The sequence below is a fragment of the Xenopus laevis genome, chromosome 5L, assembly GCF_017654675.1.
Source record: "Xenopus laevis strain J_2021 chromosome 5L, Xenopus_laevis_v10.1, whole genome shotgun sequence".
NCBI lineage: Eukaryota > Metazoa > Chordata > Amphibia > Anura > Pipidae > Xenopus > Xenopus laevis.
In genome coordinates this window covers 89,432,756-89,455,189 of record NC_054379.1, presented here as the reverse complement: position 1 = coordinate 89,455,189, position 22,434 = coordinate 89,432,756, and the positions used below count along the sequence as shown (strand labels likewise).

General features: G+C 38.6%; 2 protein-coding genes across 2 annotated transcripts; both read right to left on the bottom strand.

The window, feature by feature from the left end:
• Positions 1-119: 119 nt before the first annotated feature.
• Positions 120-4,128, bottom strand: LOC121393905 (putative protein kinase C delta type homolog). Its single transcript, XM_041563750.1, has 5 exons — positions 3,972-4,128; positions 1,976-2,079; positions 1,272-1,436; positions 838-929; positions 120-220 (listed from the first exon to the last, which is right to left on the bottom strand). The coding sequence occupies exons 1-5, from the start codon at positions 4,126-4,128 to the stop codon at positions 148-150; spliced, it is 591 nt and encodes a 196-aa protein (XP_041419684.1). The 3' UTR covers positions 120-147.
• A 4,057-nt stretch (positions 4,129-8,185) lies between these two features.
• Positions 8,186-21,001, bottom strand: srsf12.L (serine/arginine-rich splicing factor 12 L homeolog). Its single transcript, NM_001094768.1, is given in 5 exon segments — positions 8,186-9,603; positions 14,522-14,663; positions 14,893-14,996; positions 18,474-18,578; positions 20,850-21,001. Coding segments are annotated over 5 exon segments (756 nt in total). The 5' UTR covers positions 20,915-21,001; the 3' UTR covers positions 8,186-9,263.
• Positions 21,002-22,434: the final 1,433 nt, after the last annotated feature.

Here is a 22,434-nt window from a genome sequence, read left to right as displayed (position 1 = left end):
CCATCGTGATCCAGTAGGATGTTGAGGGGTTTAAGGTCTCTGTAATATAGAGATTAAAGGAGTTACATAGCAGAAGACAAAGGCTGCTGATCTGCAGCGCAACCTATGTGTGGCCTCTGCTGTATTATGTTATAGAGATGAAAAAATCTATACTGACCGATGGATGATCCCTTTGCTATGCAGGAATTGCAGGCCACAAATAATCTCTGCTGAATAGAACCTTTTAAACAGGGAAATAATGGTTAATGCCATAAAGATTATCCTGTAATACATTACCTTTCATTTGAGAGACTGAAAAATAATTGACTGCTAAATTAGAATAAGATGTTTCCCAAAGTCAAAATGTATATTTTTTCCATCCTCCTTACAACATAACTTTTCAAAAAATAGCCATATATCTGGGTTCCAAGATAGAGCAAAGCCTAGGGCTTGTTTTCAAGAGGCAAAGCTGCACCTGCAAGTAACCCATCACATTTTTGTTTTTTTTTGTTCCACCCTCTGTTTTTTGAAAGATAATTACTGTTTAGTTGTTATGGGTAACTGCCCAGGTGCACATTTGCCCAGTGTTGCTAAATGGGCCTTATGGAATGAAAAATGAGCAAATATATGGGGTAATGTAATAAAAATTGGAACATTTGTCCACATCCAGTAACTCACAACAACCAATCAGTTATGTGTTTTTAAAGAGTTGACTAGCAAATGCTGTTTGTTTATTGGTTATCAGCCAAGATGCAAACTTTAAGCCATTTATTACATTGCCACCATAGGTTTATTTGGTATTAAAGTATTCCTTAGTGATATTATATTATTCTACCATTTACCACATGTGCCACTTACCGGACTCTGTCCATATCAAACCGGCCGCGTTTATCCAACTCGTCTCCTAGGTTTCCCCCGCTCAGATACTCCATAACATAGAAGGCATGCCGCTAGTTACACAGACAAAAGACAAATACAAGTTGGTACACAGATATAAAAAACAAATAGGATTAGGCAAGGAGTCCTCTGGATTTAATCAGTAAAAAAAAAACACTGCTGTACATGTTACGCAAAATGATTTAAATATAGCTTATGAATATATCCCCCCATCCCTTTACAATTTGGTATACACTGTGATACATGTAATTATAAATGTTATATGGCGGAAAAAATAAAGGACCAATGGGAATTGTCCATGGCTGGAACCAACTGGGAGATTCTCTGGTAATCTGACGGACCAGTCCCACCCTGCATCTATGGGACTGAATGGTAATACCGAGTCAGTGTTGTACCTGGGTTTCAAAAGCAGCATAGCCTTGGCAGAGGAATCGGCAATCCGTTGAGATTTTCAGAACGTGTGCCTCAGTGGCAAGGTTGCTGTAGTTGGTCTCCTCTGCTTTTCTTATTGATTTTAGTGCCACATATGGCCCCCTGCCTTTCAGTTTGGCCAGCATGACCTGAGAAAGGCAAGAATAGAGTCAATATATACTGAATTGAGAGCACTATGATTGAAAACACATTGATATATAGTTGGAGATATTATTCAGTTTTGCATGTTGTTCCTTTTGTTCATTGCACCAGAATCAATTCAGTGATAAGAAGGTTTATCATGTCAAAACCAATGGGCGTGATTCAATTTGAAACAAGAGTTCAATTCAACTGGAACTGAACGAGAAAATTTTAAAATTGAATCTAGTCTATACGTTTCCACATTATATACAATCAGACACCTGTTTCTCACTGAATTGAATTTGGCCCATTATTGGAAATAGCAGGACTGGACTGGGATTCTAAATAGACCCTGGCATTCCTAGTACACAGGGGCCCAAAAAGCCCCCATCAGCCCACTTAGTAGTCACTTTCTATGGCATCTTACAGCAGCCCCTCTGGCATTTGCCAGAACCCACAGATTGGTAGTCCGGGCCTGGGAAATAGTCATTCATTTTGCTTCCAACTGCATTTAGTATTTAGAACCTAATGTGAACCAGTCACTCACTTTGCCAAATCCTCCAGCTCCCAGCTTAGAGAAGATGTCATAGCTGGAGACACTGAGCGGGTCAAGCCTCGAAGACTTAGCTGGTCTCACGGTGTCAGCTCCTCCTAATAAAGAAAAGAGATATTATAGCACATGTAATAATATATATATAGTTAATATATCACTACTAGAATTCTTTAGACTCAGTTTGTTGCATTATACATAATATTTGCTTCTACCGTACACTTAAAACACCATAAAAATTTGTCTGTTCCTTTCCCTAATAGAATAGGAGAACCTTATAATTGTGGCAGGTATTCCCATGGCAGTACAGAACAGTCAGTTCTACTTAACCCTTTGAGCGCCATGCACATTTTAATATTTTGAGCTTTTTCAATATAGGCCTATTATTTTTTTTATAAGAAACTTTTAAATTACGTATAAAAATTGCATATTATTTTAAAGACAAAATAAGCTTTCTAAATATGCCTGACAGCATTATATACTGTGGATAATGATACTTCATATTTAGATTTCTGGAGATTCCTGACTTGGAAAGATCAAACCCCAAAGAAGCCCAAAAGATGATTTTCAAAGCACCACAAGGTCAAAATACACAGTAAATTACAAACTATGTTCCATGGCTTGTATATGGTAACAGCATACACCCCACTAATATGATACTATACATAAACAAAAGCGTTACTGAGGAGGGAAAGTAGAAAAAAATACTAAAATAGTAAAGTGATAATGATGTGGGGGTACACTATATATTATATTCTATATGCCACAATTACAATACCCTATACTGAGGGTCTGTATCATTACATGCTGATTGATTACTGTAACATTATATGGTGGTGTTTTGCAATAAAAGGGGCAAAGTTGGTACAGCTATATCCACCTCTAGCAACCAATCAGCAGGAACCATAAACATGTCACTGTCAGCAAACTGATTAGTTGTTTTGTTTTGAGTGACCTCACCTGGGCAAACTTAGTTGCTCTTATTACATTTGGGGGAGAAAACACTGTTCCCAGCTGCTTACTGATTGGTTACTATAGGCAATTGCTCTTATGCAATGTTGCATCCATATTAGTAACCAAGCCCTAAACAGCAACTGTACTGATAAAAACCAGTAGCTGTCAATCATGTGGGCTGCTATTATTTGTAGTTTAGAGAAATGTGGAGGTTATATAAAAAGTACATGGGCAGATTACTTAAATGTTACAGGAAGGAGGGAAAGCAAAGAACCGTTACAGTTTGAGAGCTGATATATAAACAAATTAGGTTATGAATTTAAATGGACAATATGTGGTTTAGGTCTAATAACCTATATGAACTTAATCAGCAGGATGCATTTACTGGTCAACTGTAAACTATGGGCAAGTCCCCATGGGCAGACTTAAGGTGGCCATAGACACACAGATAATATCGTACGAAACGAATTTTCGTCCGATATTCGTTGCGTGTATGGTGGAAAAAGAGCCGACCAATATCGGCAGAAGACTTGGATATCGGTCGGCTCGTCGATCGGGCTGGACGGAAAATTTTGATCGGGTGCCTTTGAAGGGACCCAAACATCACCCATTGTTAGTGCTGAATCGTCAGATACAGGTAGAATTCTATTGTTTCTTCCCGTATATCTACCTGTATATCTGCCAATTCAGCTCTACACGTGTGTATTGAAACGAACGATCTTTCTTGGAAAGATCTTTTCCAAGAAAGATCGTAATTGTTACGTCTATGGCCACCTTAAGTGCCTTTTATTACAGATAGGGATAAGTGCTAAATTGCACCTGTGTAGTTACTCTAAGCAAATCAGTCATATCTTTCTAGTTATTTCAAGATGAAATACACAGTTTCAAGCTGCTTGCTGATTAGTTGCCATTGGCATCTGTACTTGTACAAATTAGCACCTATGTTAGTAGCTAAGCTCTAAACACTGATTGCCCAAATAAATTAGGGTCAGTTGGCAATCATATGGACCATGCCTTTTTCTAAAAATGTTTTCTTTACCTTTATTGCTCTCCTCTCTTTTCCTTTTCTCCTCCCTGCAGCACTTATCTGGGACCCACTGCTCCTCCAGACTCCTCGCTCTCTCCGTTGTTTTCTTTCTTTTCTCTCGTGAGGGTCCTGGGTCCGAATCTCCGAAATCTAGATGTATCCTCTTCATTTTCTCTCCCTGACGTCGCGTTGAACTCTCTCTCCTTCTTCTCTCTCTGAAGTCTCCTCGTCCAACTGTTACTTTCCAACAGTTGAGGTCTCATGCAGGTGCCACTTCATGACATCATAACCAGGGCACAGGATGGAAGATACCATTGCAGCACAGTGCCAGGTATATATCTCTAGAGTCAGTTACTGATACAACATTAGATGTTCCATACATTCCCAATGCTGTTAGTTTATCAGCACTCAAGGAAGAAGCCTTTGAGGCGAAACACATTAGCGAGACCACACTTGTGAGAAGCACCCTTTGGCAAGAGAGAATGAGCTCTGAGGGACGCAGAGGAGCCATAGCGACATTGGGGACTTACACTGAAACTTTTTATGCGATTTATCAAGAACTCGCTTGTGAGTGTGTTTTATTATTTCTTTATTAAAAAGTTTTTAAGCGTTTCTGCGCACACTATTTTTCTCTTCACCCAAGTAACGATGGAGGAGTTCAAGTACAGAAAGGAGCTTGCATTTATTTATGCCTATTTCAACTCACGTCTTGTGAGCATTCCATACCAATGGAGACATTAGGAATTCAGCGGTTTGATGCTATTTTCCCTTTTACCCATTCACAAGTTACGTGTCTAAAGACGTTTTGCATTTGGGGATTTTGGACAATTGGAGTATGTGTTAAATGTAACCACACTATAAATAGGCAACACGTATAGATATTGAGGTCTGTGTAACAAGTGCATGCCGGAGGTTAACTGAGAGGTGTGGAGTGTTTTTTCACAAGGTGTTAAAGGGGAACTATCACTAAATGAAAATTTAATATACGCTTCCTCTCACTGAAAATAAGATCTAAATATAATCAATTAAAAATTCTGTACCTATTAAGAAATAATCAAGTTACTCTTCAGTATCTCACTCTCCACAACTTGTCACTCTTCATGCTGAGGTCTGGGTCAGATATTGATTGACAGGTAGGTATCATACGTCTTTTAGGGGGCTCCCTTTCTTAGCAGAGAAACTGAAATAACCAACTCCAGCACAATAAAAAGCTAACAAAATAACAGACTCTGGTAAACACCCTGAACGCAGAGAAACAGGATTTCCATCAGAGCAGGTTATTTTTTTGAGAGTGAGGATCTAGGTTAAGAGTGCAACCCCCCTAAGGCATGTATTAGACCTAACTGTAAAAACTGACTCCACCTACTGAAGACAGGATTTTAATTGATTATATTTATAAAGTTTCTTATTTCAGAAACATGAAGCTTATATTCAATTTTCATTTTCACAATAGATTCCCTTTAAACCATTCATAGCTGTAAACTCATTTAAAAATCTCAGCTGTCAAACAAATATTGCCTGCCTCTTCAGGGTAGGCAATTACTTTCACTTTCCATTCAGCACTTACTATATGTCACTGCACTCTCCACATTTCCCCTCTCTCTTTACCATTTAATTGTGTACCCAGTGCATGGGGATGGACATTAGGTCCCCCATGTCTCTTTAATGTGTACACTAAATGGCTCCTGGCTGCTTGCTATACTTATGAATTTCCAGACCGAGGGAAATAAGATTCAAATGTATATAGTTTAGTTAAAGTTTATTTTGCTTGACTAACTTTATAAAATAGGATTTGGTATATTTTTTTCGGGTGAAAGGTCCCCTTTAATGCGCATGTGTAGCAAAAGAGGCTATACCAAAGTGACAGAAACCAATTATAATGGGACATTTACTTTATGGTGTCAGAGTGGGTGTGTTTGCAAGGCATTTCTGTAAATTCTTGTTAATTTTGCAATATTTAGACTTTACAATATACATTAGGTCATCCTCTGCCAGTTTTATTGGAATCCTGTGCTCCTTCTCTATATTCAACAGTTCACAGGGCTTTGCACACAAGTCCTCCTCTGCTGTTATCCATGCTCCATGGGTTCAGAGTTCTCCTCATTCTAACCATTAAAAGCCTAACACCATCACATCTTTTCAGTGCTAAGATTTGGGCGGCTGACAATGAAGAAGCATGGAGGAGGGCTGACCATGGAAGTAGAAGTATACAGCCCTGTAAAATGATTAAAATACAGGAAGGGAGCAGCAATTATGATCTGTGCAGAGGGCTTATGTAAAACATTTTGGTGTAGTAAGTCCTAAAATATACACTGTAGGTCTTGATCTAGAAGGGTGGCCTACCTCTGAAGAAAGAAGTTGCCTTTACTTTCCTATGCCAAAAAGCACAATTAACTATAAAAAAAGTTAATAAAAACATTGTGTCATTCTACTTTTAAAAGAAGTAGAATTACACAAACATTCTAGCATATTAAGAAAGCTTAGGTTATTCTAGGTAAAATTTCCCAAAGGAAATGCCTCATATAGGGGGGGGGGAAGCACACATTTTCAAAAATATTCTGGTACTGTTAAGTCATATGCATTAACAGGGAGTATACTTAAACATTTCCCCTTTAAATACTGAAACATATTCCTTCTGTTTCAAAACAGGGTTGATGATGCGGGCCGTGTGTTCCGTTTTATATGCCACTAATGTAATTTCAACTGGAAGAAACAAGATGAAGCAGAGCACACTCAAATAACTTCACAGAGAACGCCTGGTGCGCAGGGTGAAGGTACGGCAACCCCCAATATGTAGTAGAACGAGAAAAACTTTGGCACTCGAGGCAAGTGAAATGCAGGGTTTCCCCTTGCTTTTATTTCTTGTGCAGACGTGCACTAGTAGACTTAAGGTATGAGGATCCAAATTACAGAGAGATCCATTATCCGGTACAACCTTATTATTTCTAGAGGGGACAGAATTGAGGGGTAACTGTGCAGGGGGGAGGCAGAGAGTGGGGACAATGGGAACTTAAAACCATGGGGGTTTAGTTCTCCTTTAAGATTTACTCTACTGCAAAAAAAAAAAAACGCCAAAGAAACAAAGATATTAAAGTGTTTGTTTACCTTCCAAACATTTTTTCAGTGGAGTTTATTTCTGGTGAACGATCTAAAAACAAGACTTTTTTTCCCCAACTTTTATTTTTTACCATACTTCCAAAATTGCAGTTTAATGTTCATGTCTCTGGTGCAATCTGTGGGTTCTGGCAAATGCCAGAGGGGCTACTATAAGGGGCCATAGAAAGTCAGTATTTAGTGGGCTGTTTGGGCCGATCAGGCCTCTGTGTTCCTGAAATGCCAGGGCCTATTTTAATTCTCAGTCCAGACCTGCTCTGGTGTTTCAGTCTGGCAGCTCAGTAATCCAGGGGTCTTAAAATTCATAATTTGATATATGCAGGATACTCTTCTTTACTCTATTAAAACTTTGATATAATGACTGAAGTCAGACCTCAGCTATTATAAAGAGTATAAGTTACAAGTAGGCGGGCATGGGTATCTTCTTTTTCTCTATAATCCAGGAGTCTGTACTGTTACATTGCTACATTTAAGGGCAGGTTTATCCAAATGTGGGTTCAGATTTTAATAAATAAAAACTCACCCACGTTCTATTTATTCCTATGGGATTTTTGGAAGCTTATTTATCAAATGGCGAGTTCTAATTTTCATCCATTGATAAATATCCTTCTAAAAATCCAACAGGAATGAATCGAATGTGGTTGAGGTTTTATCAAAATTTTAACTTGCATTTTGATAAATCTGCCCCTTAGTTAAAACATTTCTTAGAAGTAGTTTTGGAACATTACCAACTATCATATTAATTCTAACAGCTGCATTTAATGAAACTCAGGGATTCTGCTCAACAGGGCCAAATATAACACACATGTATCAACTAAATGTATCAGTTTAGTACAGTTTACAGAGTTTGCGACCACCTGCCCACTTACCAGAGCTGCTTTAGAAAGACAGGTGAAAATTTTAACTTTACACTTTAATATTAGAAGAAAAAAGCACAAATAGAAAGTAATTGGCAAAAGTCTTTATTTCTGGTCAACTATCTGAAAACAACTTAACTGAAAAAGGTGTTGGAAGGTGAACAACCCCTTTAAGGTAATGAGATTTTAGTGCAGCTTTCTCCATAATACCTGCTATAAGAATTTACATGCAAATAAAGGAGATAAATCACACAATTTAATTTGGAAACTTTAAGTTTATTAAAACCATTGGACAAAATATTGAACTGTCCAACTCTTCAAGTGACAGCACTTGAGACAAAATCAAAGCATTATGAAACTGCTTATGGCATCTAAAAAGGACTTGACTAATGCAGAAAATACTACAGAAAGCAATAAAACAATGGTTATGCAGCACAGTAAACAAAACAAGAAAAAATATTTTATGCAACTTTTTCCAGAAAAAAAAAATTCATTTCCAGTCATAAAACAGACATCTTCAAAAAAGCACTTGATGCCACAACCCTTATTGCTGAAATGAATATCTATGTTTAGACTTAAATGTTAGTTCTACACAGATGTGTTTGTATCAAAATATTTTAATAAGATGGAAGGATTATCCCACTATCCTTCAGGAGTACTAACCCCCCCCCCCCAAAAGTCCCCATCCAAATGAGTTCCCTCTCTGCTCCCCTCCCTACAGAGTCTATATCACTAAACAGCACCTCTCATAGTAAAGCTGATCTCTACAAGCAGAAATTCACAGTGGAGCTAGCAGGCTCCATCTTCTGAAACTTCTTGTTCTTTTCCGATCATTTCGGCTTGCTGGCTGCATGCGCCAGCAAGTTCCGTGTCGCCAAAATGATCGGAGGGAGGGGACTCATTTGAGGACTGTGGACTTTTGCTATTTTAAGCATAGCAAGTGCCAGATATTCCCTTACACACTTCTTGATAAATATCAGGTGGTAGATCTAGAATGTAAAACAAGACACTGGCATATATTTTGCAGGAACACACTCCAGAGAACACTTTGAGACATCTAACAGTCCAATGAACTTAAAAAATTAATATGTTTTCTAAAAAGAATGCCTTACATGTGTTTTAGACCAAAAACAAACCACACTCAATCAATATACAAGGGGGTTTTAGAGTGCCCAAGAAACTATCAGAACAGCTCGCCCCCAATTCTCACATGTAACGTCCTAACTTGTTTTTAGAAAGTAAGCAAAGAAGTCTAGCTGATATTGTTAACTTCTAGGCAGATGAGAAGTCTGCAAATTGTGGACAAAACTTGCAACAACCTCAACTATGTACACTAGTCTTCGTCAGAACCAGATTGTCTACTGTCTTTTCCCCTGTAACACCGTGACCTAGACCTGGAACGAGAATGTCTGGATGCTTCTTTTTGAGATAAAGAGTTTGAATGTCTATGATGAGGAGATTTCGAGTGGGATCTATTAGAGCCAGAGCGTCTCTGGCCTGGCTGGGACTTTGATCCAGAGCTAGATTGCTTTTGAGGTGAGCCAGAAGGGGATTTCTCCATTGATCTTGAGCGTCCTCTAGAGAAGGAATGTCTTTGAGGTGTCCTGGAACGCCTTTGAGGAGATTTTGAAAGTGACTTTGAATGACTATAAGAATGCCTTCTGCGCCTCGATCTGAAAGAAACACACAGATAAACCTAAAATACGTGCAGGTGTTCTTCTATATAGGGCAGTTTGCTTTAGCTTTCAAAAACAAGTGTAAATACATTGAAACAACTTTCATAACAACTAAGGTGTTCTCGGTTTAATGTATACGGAACTATCAAACGCATTTAACATAAAGATATTCAAATTACACTAATAAATGGAAATTAAACACTTTTCCCAAACACGAGGACAGCAGCCCTAGATCATATGAGGGAACCCTTGTGATATACCGTACCTTCTTACTACAGTTTATCAATCTACTATTGCTAGGGTTTCTATCACCTGACAAAGCCTATGCCCCAAAACTGTGTTTTGCACTATGGAATAAAAATGTGGCAGCTAGATCCCCTGTTAAACCAACTATTGGTGTGTAGTTAGTGTTTATTAGTTTGAAAGTAACTGCCATCATTTCAATGTGCTTTCATCCTGCATGTGTATAAAAGAAAATCCCTTGCGATTTCCCTTAACTTTTAGAATTTCAAACAAACTGCTAAACCTCAAAATCCAGTAGTTAATTTGCTTGTATCATGGTGCCTCAGGGTGCAGCATACCTAAGTGCACCTGAATTTCACTATTGAGTGCTGTTCTTGGATCTACCAGGCAGCTGTTTATATTGTGTTAGGGAGCTGGTTACCTTCCCATTGTTATGTTAGGCTGCTGGGGGGGTGGTATCACTCCATCTTGCAGTACAGCAGTAAAGAGTGACTGAAGTTTATCAGAGCACAATTCACATGACTGGGGGCAGCTGGAAAACTAACAATATGTCTAGCCCCTTGTCAGCTTTCAAAAAATTGGTTCTCTCTTATGAGAAACTGATTTCAATGCAGAATTCTGCTGGAGCATCACTATTAACTGATGAGTTTTAAAAAAAAAAAAAAACTTCCCATGACAGTATGCCTTTAACAGTTGCTTTTCTCAGTATTACTGAACACGAACGTCTAGCATGTTACTGGTTAAAGCAAGCTGGGATCTTTAGTTAGTTCAGCAACACCTTGAAATTAATACTCAAAGTCTTTAAATAAGCAGCCCCTTACCTAAAGTAACACTCAATTTATTTTAATTTATGCCAGCCAACGTTCTTCATTAAAGGAATTCTGTCAGGGGAAAACATGTTTTTTCTAAATGTATCAGTTAATAGTGCAGCAGCAGCAGAATTATGCACTGAATCTGTTTTTCAAAAAGAGCAAATTGACTTTTCTGTATTTAATTTTGAAATCTGACATGGTGCTAGACATGTCAGTTTCCCAGATGCCTTCAGTCATGTGACTCGTACTCTGGAGTGATATCACTTACCTCCTTTTCCCCCCACAGCAGCCTATAAGCAGAACAATGGGAATGTAACAAGATAATCGGTCCCTGGCATATGAGAATAACACTCAATAGCAAAAATCCAAGTCCCACTGCGACTGCTTCATTTAAATTAGAGAACAATAACTTAAAGGAACAGTAACAAAAAATCCACAGTACTCTTCTCCAGGTATTTTGGATAAATCATTAACTAGAATACATTTTCTGCATGATAGAGCTGTATGTGGAGACGGGTATGTAGATTTTTAACTTAAAAAATGTCAGTTCCTTTAACTGAAAGCAGTTCTATCATGATGTGCTAGCTCTTTCTGAAAGCACAGGATCAGGCAAAAAGACCCGAGATGTCTGCCTACACACTAATATTACGAATATAATGGTTGGTTCAAAAATGACAGAATCCCTTTAAAATCCTTAGAAAACAACATTTCTGCAAAGGCTTCAACCCTCTCAGAATTATTATACCACCTCTTTAGATAAACTACAATATCTTGGAAGCAGGTGAATCCTGATGATTGATCCAACTGCTGTGTTTTAAGATAGCAAAGCCACTGCCCAAGTAAGCCCATGGCCTATTAATTGTGAAAATGCAATTTAATAAAATACATGCGAGTGGGTCAATTTAATGCAAATGACTGTACAATAAGAATTCAGTCAGCTGTTTATACACATACCTGTCTTACTGAATTAGAACAGAGCTGTTTAACAAAGGCCTGATGTGTCTCTCCAAGAGAATTTAAGCCTCCCAGATGGTCAACAGCTCTACAAACCTCTTTATTTATTAAAGAGGTTGTTCAACAGAACTGAAAAAAGTTTGGAAAGTGGTTTCATACAGTTCACCATAAATAAAGACTTTCAGTTCTTTTTTCTATTAGTGACTGTTTTGCTAATATTGCAGTGTAACGTTTAATTTTTCCCCTTTTGTCTTTCAGAAGCAACTCAAGGGGGTTTGCAGACACTGTACTGTTCTAAACGGATACATTAGTTGAAACATCTTATCTTTGGCCCTGCTGATCACCCCATGTCTCCCTGCTCTGAGTATAGAACATTCTGGCCACAAAGCTCAATGTACTGTATTTATTCCTCTCTGCTCTGCAGACACACACATTTGTTTTTCAAGCGTGATCAAGTGCAATACAATACATATACAGTCATATGAAAAAGTTTGGGAACCCCCTCTTAATTCTTTGGAGTTTTGTTCATCATTGGCTGAGCTTTCAAAGTAGCAACTTCCTTTTAAATATATAACATGCCTTATAGAAACAGTAGTATTTCAGCAGTGATGTTTACTGGATTAACAGAAAATATGCAATATGCATTATAACAAAATTAGAAAAAGTTGGGCACCCCAACAGAGATACTTAGTTGAGCCTCCTTTTGCAAATGTAACAGCCTCTAGACACCTCCTACAGCCTTTGACGAGTGTCTGGATTCTGGATGGCGGTATTTTTGACCATTCGTTTATATAATCTCTCCAGTTCAGTTAAATTTGATGGCTGCCGAGCATGGACAGCTTGCTTCAAATCATCCCATAGATTTTTGATGATATTCAAGTCGGGGGACTGTGAGGGCCATTCCAGAATATTGTACTTCTCCCTCTGCATAAACGCCTTTGTAGATTTCGAAGTGTGTTTAGGGTCATTGTCTTGTTGGAATATCCAACCCCTGTGTAACTTCAACTTTGTGACTGACGCTTGAACATTATCCTGAAGAATTTGTTGGTATTGGGTTGAATTCATCCGACCCTCAACTTTAACATGGGTCCCAGTCCCTGAACTAGCCACACAGCCCCATAGCATGATGGAACCTTCACCAAATTTGACAGTAGGTATCAGGTGTTTTTTTAGAATGTGTTTCTTTTTCCGCCAAATTGCTTTTTGTTATAATCAAAAAGCTAAATTTTTGTCTCATCAATCCAAAGCACTTTGTTCCAAAATGACTGTGGCTTGTTCCAAAATGACTGTGGCTTGTCTAAATTATCTTTTGTATATAACAAGCGACTGTTTGTGGCAGTGCAGAGTGCAGAAAGAGCTTCTTTCTCATCACCCTGCCATACAGATGATCTTTGTGCAAATTGTGCTGAATTGTAGAACGATGTACAGATACACCATCTGCAGCAAGATGTTCTTGCGGGTCTTTGGAGATGATCTTTGAGTTGTCTGTAACCATTCTCACAATCCTCCGCATATGCCACTCCTGTTTTTTTCTTGGCCTGCCAGACCTGGGTTTTACAGCAACTGTGCCTGTGGCCTTCCATTTCCGGATTACATTCCTTACAGTTGAAACCTCCAATCTTTGTGTTCAGATCTTTTGAGAGTTGCTTTGAGGATCCCATGCTGTCACTCTTCAGAGGAGAGTCAAACAGAAGCACAACTTACAAATGGCCACCTTAAATACCCTTTCTCATGATTGGACACACCACCCTTTGAAATTCAAGGCTTAATTAACTAATCTAACCAATTTGGTGTTGCCAGTCATCAGCATTGAGTAGTTACATGCATTCAAATTAGCAAAATTAAAAAATTTTGCACAGCCAGTTTTTCACATTTGATTTCATACAACTGAATACTGCTTTACTAAAAATATTTGTTCAGAAAACACCCCAGTACTCAGATGATCCTGGGAAATGAAAGACATACCACTGTTATCTATTTTGTTGAAAGTGGAGTAAATTATGCAGGCTGACAGGGGTTCCCAAACTTTTTCATATGACTGTACTTGTCCCTCAATCTAGTCTGTATTTTATATGCCAATTTGCCCTGATATGTTTTCCACAAGGAATATGGTATGGACAATTACATACTCTGCTGTTCCATGTACCTCATTACATAGTACACCTGTGACGTCAGGGGGGGTGGGTCCTGGTGCATAATTTCAAAAACACAGGGTTTAAAGGTCACAGGGATTATATGTTTAGAGGCACATTTATTTAAGTTCGAATTCATGCTAATTTTTCTTTTAACTCTATTAAATTCGAATATACTTTAAATTCGATTGGGGGGTTATTAAAAAATCGAATATCTAAAACTCACATGAATTTTACCGACTCGAATTTGAATTGAATTAAACTAAACTCGATTAGATTTTTCTCTCCGAAAAAAAACCTTGAATGTCAGGAAGGCTAGTAACATGTCCAAATTGGTCCCTGGGCCTCTCCTATTGACTTATAAATGAACTTGGCAGGTTTAAGGTGGCAGATTTTTAAAGGGCCAGAATTTTATAAATCTTGAAATTCAAATTAAAACTCGAATCGAGTTTGGATAATTCACAATACGAATTTGAGTTGACCATTAAAAAAATCAAACTCGAATTTTCAATTTATCTGCCTCTTAATGTCTTGAGAAAGATCTCCTGAAATTGCCCAAATATTGACTCAACTAAATATTTGCCCTTATGTATAAATCTCTTGGAGTTTGGAATAAAATAAACAAAATACAATAAGCGTTTTCTTGTTCACCAATTGCAGATGTTAGGAAGTTTCAGTCCTAGTATGTTTTGTGTACATGGCAAAATGATACAGTGAACAGTGAAAAAAAAATGCTAAGTCTGTTGGTTTATCAGCTCTTTAGTTATAACTTACGATTTTAAGCTGCCAGACCTCCTCCTACCATGGTCCCAAGAGGAACTTCGACTACGTGTCCTCCTCCTGCTGTGGCTTCGGGATCTCCTGCGATCATCTGGAGAACTGGCATGGCGCTCTTTGGATTTCATTTGTCCAGGAGCTATAGTTAAAAAGTGAGACAACACAGCAAAATATTTACACAATTAAGTTTATTTACGTTATTAATAATGTGTGCTCCGTGTAATGTCAAGGAAATCTTCCATTTATAGAAGGTTCATTAAAAAATTATGCTGTGTTACATAAAATAATTCCCTACAGATACAGATAGCTCTAATAAAAAGTACTCTAATGTAGTGAAGTAGTAACAAAAGCCTTAATAAATTACTTACTTTTCCGATCACCTTGAGCAAATTGTATTTCAATTTGTCGACCACAAACCCATTTCCTGTTAAGATTATACAGGGCATCTTCAGCATCACGAACATCCTCAAACCTGACTTTTCGTTAAGGAGATTTGGATTATAGTGCACACTATATTATATAAACCACAAGAGGCAATATTTCTGAATATACAATTAGAATAAAGTTTTCTATTTCCTTCTATTGGTTCAGCCTCATACAATGTTATGTACTTCTACAGCAATGTTTCTAGAGTGACACAAACTAAACTTCTAAACGGATATCAGCAGCTGAATACTATAAAGGCCTCGGAATCTTGTGTATTGCTTTCAAGGGAGCTAAGAAGGGTTACTTCATTTAAAGAGCAGTGTCAATATAGTCAGCCAACACAGTGCACAAGGTACAAAAAGTTTTCAGATAAACAAGTTGTTTTTCCTCAAAATTTTCTTTTGACGTAATGTTACATCAAAAATATAATGCTTGCATTACTACACTAATAGCTTTGGCTACACCAAAATCTATCTTCAATTTCCCTGTTTGCCCTGTTTAGCATCAGAAATAATAAAAGTTTTTGGTGAAACATCTTGCGTTTCCTTCACCTGCATAAAAACATCAGTTGGGCATTCTGAAACCCCTTTGATCCATATATGTATGTACTGACAGGACTGTGAACATGGAGGATATGGTGGACAGAAAAAAAATGCAAGGGTCCTTTTCCTGGCCAAAAGGCACTCTACGGAAAAGAAACCAAATGTGTGAAAAGTGCTTAGATTTTATTTAGCTACATGCCAAGGTTGCTGCCAAATCCATTCCCAATTTAGAATCTTCTCTCTTCAAGGGGCACTTTATATCCATTCCCAAAAACAGCTCTGATATTTTATGGTACATCAGAAACACCAAACCAAGTGGGAATTTAGACTACCTCTGCTTAAAGTGATATGGTCATGGAAAAAAAAATCATTTAAAATGCTGAATAGTTAGTTTATAGTGTTGCCTCAGCAGACTTCTGCATTGAAATCAGTTTCTCAAAAGAGCAAACATTTTTTTGTTATAATTTTTAAATCTGACATGGGGCTAGACATGTCAGTTTCCCAGTTGCCCCCAGTCCCCCATGTGACTTGTGCGCTGATAAACTTCAGTCACTCTTTACTGCTGTACTGCAAGTTGGAGTGATATCACCCCCCCCCCCCCCAGCAGCCTAACCACAGAACAATGGGAAGGTAACCAGATAGCAGCTCCCTAACACAAGATAACAGCTGCGTGGTAGATCTAAGAACAGCACTCAATAGTGAAATCCAGGTCCCAATGCGACACAGTTACATTGAGAATGAGAAACATCCTCAAGTGCTGTCTCTTTCTGAAAGCACATGACCAGGCAAAATGACCTAAGATGGTTTCCTACACAACAATATTACAACTAAAAAAAAAAAAAAAAAAAAACACTTGCTGGTTCAGGAATGAAATTTTATATTGTAGAGTGAAGTATTTGCAGTGTAAACCGTGTAATTTAGAAATAAAATCATCATAAAAAATTATACAGAATCCCTTTAAAACACAGTTGTAGTCTAACACCCTGTGTGTACCAGAGGTGGAAAAAGAAAGGCTTTGTTTATCTTTTAATTTAGGGTTTCCCTGCACTTTTAGTGATTCACTGGAATACAGGTATGGGCTCTGTTATCCAGAATTCTCAGGACCTGAAGTCTTTCCGGATAAAGGATAAAGATTTAGATCCATAATTTAGATCTCCATACCTTAAGTCTGCTAAAAATAATTTCAACATCAAATAAGCCAGACAAGACTGTTTGCCTCCAACAAGGATTGATTATATCTTAGCTGGAATTAAGTACTGTTTTATTATTACAGAGAAATTGATTTTAAAATATAATTATTTGCTTAGAGTGGACTCTGTGGGAAACAGCTTTCTGGATAACAGGTTTCCAGATAACTGATCCGATACCTGTAAATTAGTCAGCAGTGCAAGCCTTTTGATGTTTTATTCTTTTGAGTGGAAGCTGCCAAACATCCTCAGAGGCATACACAGTAAAAGGGAGATTAACTTGTAGAATGTTGCAGTCTAAGAGGTTTTGTGATTGCTCTTCAATTTTAATGGTTTTTGAGCTAATTTTTGTTGTACAACCATCAAGCTGTGATTTAAATTGTCTGGCTGCTATGGTTCCAGCTACTAATCAGGCTGTGGTTTTAATGACACTAGATTAAAAAAAAAAAACGTAATGTAAATAATAAATATCCTTAGAATGAATCCAATATCTAACTGGATACAAAAAATGAAAATGCTCTTCCCTGTTAATGTCCACATACTAAAACAATGGCTTTCCATAGCCAGTCCGCTGCCATGAAGAAGAGTACAATATACTTGCTTTGGCAATATATTACTTTTGAACACAGGATTTTCAAATGTTTTATTCTGTAAGAAAAAGCAACTTCAAACTGGACTGGGAGCTGCACTTCTTACATCTGCTCATTTTATTTACATGTTTTTTTTTTTTTACATAAAATACACAAAGCCATGAGCGACCTACAAAAATATAACCTTATAAATAATGTTAAGCGGTGTCACTAGTGTATTATTCAGAAATAGAGTTCCCTCCCTTTTAAAAATGTAAGGATATAATATGTCCTGTGCCCCTATACCTTTAGAGATTCATGGAACTCCTTAGAACTGCCAGTATCCTTATATACAGTAGTTTAGTCTAAAGAAAAGCTTAAATGAAGCATTTGTCACCCACAAGCCACACCCTTTCCCTATAGGAATCAATTATTGATGCATCTGGTATACATTGCATCAATTATTTTTTTGCAGGGGAAGATGAATGCCCAAGAATTCCGCTGAACTTGCCCAATCCATAAAGAAATCCCAAAATTAGATTTTTTTTACAGAATTCTACACAAGCACAATTTAAGCACAACTCTTAGTCTAAAACTCTTCTTAGTTTATTTGCCGTCATACTGAGCTAAGTATGTAATAACTAGAATCCACCAACAAAACAACCCTATTTAAAAAAAAAAAAAAAAGAACACAAAAAAAACTTATGTTTAAACAAGCCTTTTTGGAATCTTCTTTAAATTTAACATTTTTGATTGCTTGACAGATACAAATATGAGTAGTAGGATACAAATAGACTTTTGCAGTTACCTCATTTGACTTGATCTTGAACCTTGACCTTTACTCTTTAAAACTTGCAAGGTGAACTTGACACCGATCAACCAAATCAGACATGGCTTTGGGTTAAAAGGTAGGAATTATGAACCCTCAGCTTGGTGCACGGCTGCACGCTGTGTCTTTAGTGCTTTTCTTTTTGCTTGGCAAGAACTTCCCCTCTTCCAGCTTTCTTATCTCTTTCCACCCTCCCTCTTTATTCCTTGAAGCTGCAACTTCAAAGGTGTCTTTGGACTTTACGCTTGGCTCTATCTAACCAGGCTCATTCAAACCTTGGGGTGCTTGCCAGCTACTGTGGAATGCTTTACATTTTCTGAGACAGAGAAATAAACACATTCGGTTAGGGTGCAGGCACCTTGACAGACTCACATAATACAAGCAAATAAAGGATATTGTATATAAGCGAATCCTCGTGGGCGACGATTGTAGAAGTCAAGTGGAACGTAAACGTCTACTATTGGGCCATACCGACCAAATTCACGGCGCAAATCCTCCGGCCTGAAGTGTGCAAGGTAGAGAGACAAGGTTGACAGCGAAGACTGATAGTTTCGAAAATTAACAATGTTTAGATTTAATTAAAACCATGATAGAACAATAACCACAAAAAAAGGTATTAAGTGGAAACCTGAACCATTTCAGACAGTTTCGCCTCCAAATAGTCCGATATTTAGTAGCTGGTGCAAATGTAAAGGAAAACCAGGTAAAACATTTCTGAAGGCAATACACTAGCATTTATAACAAAATTTCCTTTTGGACTAAAAGTGCCATATAGGTTGTGATTAATCCATCTAGAAAGAGATGTACTTTGCACATAAGTTTTTTATTCTCTACAGTTCCTTTAAGCAAAAAAATAGTAACAGTTCAGTGTAAAAATAAAAACTGGGTAAATAGATAGGATATGCAAAATAAAAAATATTTATGATATAGTTAGTTAGCCAAAAATGTAATGTATAAAGGTTGGAGTGACTGGATGTGTAACATACTAGCCAGAAAACTACTTCCTGCTTTTCAGCTATCTTGGTTTCCACTGATTGGTTACCAAGCAGTAACCAATCAGTGACTTGAGGGGGGCCACATGGGTCATATCTGTTACTTTTGAATCTGAGCTGAATGCTGAGGATCAATTGCAAACTCACTGAACAGTTATGTCCCATGTGGTTCCCATCAAGTCGCTGACTAACTCAGAGTTATAGAGCTGAAAAGCAGGAAGTTGGATTCTGGCTATTATGTTAGACATCCACTCACTCCAGCCTTTATACATTACATTTTTGGCTAACTAACTAGAAACATTTTTTTTTTTTGCACTACCTATCCATTGATCCAGTTTTTATATTTACACTGGACTGTTTTTTTAACTTCCCTTTTACTGCCCCTTAAGGGTCAGGCCACCCCGGGGCGTTTTGGTCGCCTGGCAACTAATCACGTCGTTTTTGCGGCGACCAATCTCCCCAAACGCCTTCCCTCACTCTGCACCGGCTAAAACGAAAAGTCGCCGGCGCTAAACACACACGTCGATTCATTTTCCGAAGTTTCCTTGTGAGGCAACTTCGGAAAATGAACCGCCGCGTGTGATTAGCGACGGCGTTTTTACATTTTAAGCAGGCGCAGAGTCAGGGAAGGCGTTTGGGGAGATTGGTCGCCACAAAGACGAGGCGATTAGTCGCCAGGCGACCAAATCTCCTCAAAACGCCCAGTGTGGACTTACCCTAAAGGGTTATCTGATTTACCACACACCTTTGCAGGTTTTCCTTAGGACAATGGCAGTTTTTGTTTAACAATTTGCCGACTGCCAAGTTTGATGCAAGACTACAATATCCAGCATGCAACAGGGCTGACTTGTGTAGAAGTTGGGAGTTACCAGATTTTGGGCTCTGTATTCTCGCATTTTCCGGTGCCTTTCCTCAATTTCAGACCATTTTGGTGTAAAAATCTGTTGCCCACCAAAATGTCTAGAGGTTGAATTGTTTACCAATGCTTATTGAAATTGTATATGAATTCAGGCCTCATGGGGCCCCTATACCTCACGAGGCCCCCTCTGTAGTTACACCCCTGGTGAAGGGGGCGAATCATTCCCATCTTGCTTCACAGAAAAATTTGCAAATCAGTGAAAATTGAAAAAGGCGTATTTTCACATTTTTTTTTTAAGACTTTTTGTCACACAGCATATGTTGTGTTATTTTGGGCATCTTTTGTAGTGTCTCTTGGCTAGTTTCGGGCTGGTTTTGTAGCTGACTTTGTCTGGCTTTGAAAGTTAGACCTGGGGTTGCCATTACTCTTCTGTTTGGCAAACACTGGCCAGGCCAGGACCCAGCTACTAGTACTCCAGTCATTAACACGGAAGTCTGCGGTAGTTCGGATATTGTTTAGTAGCGAGATCTGACGCTTTTGTTTCCAACAACAAAACTCAGTCGTTATGGCGATTGGCTAAACTGTATAAGTAACACTGTACAAATAGAATGAATGCAAAAAGATGGCCTAGTCTCAGACTGGCGCGTCAGGCGGGATTATTGTCAATCAATGGATACTGCACGGAACAGAAGGGTCTGAATGTGACTCAATTACATATCCCATAAAATGCACCGGTCTTGTTGACTACATTCTAATTACGATTGTGCACTCCTCCCCCGTAATTCGGATCGATACACGGTAATAGGAGGACTAGGCCATATGGGTAACATTTTCTTTTTGGAGACTCTAGCGTTTTACGAACCGACGCCAACTACCATCATCCATTGCCCCGGTTCCCCAATCCGCAAACTAAGCTCCTACCTGGTGGCATCACCCACGTTTCTGACGAAGAGAGATGTGTTGGGCGGCCTTGAATAACGAGACATCCTGCGACTCTAAAACCCAGTCAGTCAAGCGCCAAACCCCGATGACGATAACAAGAGAAAGCTGTGCTTCTCGATCTAAATAAAAAAAATCCGGTTACTATCAGGCTCCGAGTTCGAACAGTAATTTGTTGGTTCTATCGCCTTTAGGGTTGCGACGGGGCGGCCCACTGCCACGCACATAATCTAGGAAGTTAGTAGGAGGGGCTCTGCTGTCGATAGAAGCCATCTTTGATTCTGGCATGGTCACAGAGCACACTTGCCATTTATGGAGAGGCTCAGATGTTCAGTCTTTTCACACACATTTACTAACAAAGATGTCAATTGTATAGTTAGAATAGCAACCAGTAAGCAATACATTGTGATCAGTAATAACCAGACCCGGACTGGCAATCTGTGGGTTCTGGCAAATGCCAAAGGTGCTGCTATAAGGTGCCATAGAAAGTCAGTATTTAGTGGGCTGATTTGGGCCTCTGTGTACCTGAAATGGCAGGGCCTATTTTAATTCTCAGTCCGGACCTGGTAATAACTTAATACAAAATCGCATTAATATCGCATTGGTTGCTGTAATAGCCCTCGATAGAAATGATGCCCTTTGAGGTCCATTTACTAAAGCGCTGTAAAAATATGTGCACAAAATACAGACAAATTTATTGCCTAATATGTTTTTGCCAGTTTACTAACCCGCGGTTAATATAAATTTGCGAATTTTCTTGCGCAAAAATATCTGTTTGCCAGTTATCGCATTCGCTGAAAATAAGGGCAAGGCCAGACGTGGCCTTTTTAAATTGCCTTTTTAAAAAAGAACAGCCAGTCGTAAATACGCATAAACTGCACTACCACTGAAACTAATGGAAAACGCACTATGGCAATTCACACAGGGCGATTGCAAGCTGAAATTCACCACAGGACACCAGTATTGGCGTTTTTTAGCAGAAACGCCAATAAGGCAAGATACTACCAAATCTATTGACTCTATGGGATCTGCACGTTTGAAACCACACTTTACGTAAAGAGTATTTTAAATATGGCGTCCAAATACAATGACAACAATGAGAAGTGCATGTTGGGAAAAGAATCCTACGTGCTGAAAAACGCATGTTGACGGTCGCATGTGGTTTCAGTGGTGTATTTACGACTGGCTGTTCTTTTTTAAAAACGCCACGTCTGGCCTTGCCCTAACGCTATGCCCTTGTACATCACAGTCCTGCCCCCTGATGTCACAGCCCCACCCCCTGTCCGGTCTCCACCGTTTCAAAAGGTGGCAACCCTACGCTATGTACACATCTGCACGTTTGAAACCACACTTTATGTAAATACGCAGTGTATATTAAATATGGCGTCCAAATTCTTAATGAGAACAATGACAACAATGAGAAGTGCATGTTGGGAAAAGAATCCTACGTGCTGAAAAACGCATGTTGACAGTCGCATGTGGTTTCAGTGCTGTATTTACGCCTGGCTATTCTTTTTTAAAAACGCTGCAAAAACGCCACGTCTGGCCTTGCCCTAATGCTATGCCC

Excerpts from the sequence above, each read along its gene's own strand:
- LOC121393905 (XM_041563750.1), bottom strand. The coding sequence starts at position 4,128 with ATGAAGAGGATACATCTAGATTTCGGAGATTCGGACCCAGGACCCTCA. Across the intron at positions 930-1,271 it reads ATGCTGCTTTTGAAACCCAG|CGGCATGCCTTCTATGTTAT; the intron begins GTACAACACTGA and ends CTGTGTAACTAG. Across the intron at positions 221-837 it reads TTTGATATGGACAGAGTCCG|GTTCTATTCAGCAGAGATTA; the intron begins GTAAGTGGCACA and ends CCTGTTTAAAAG.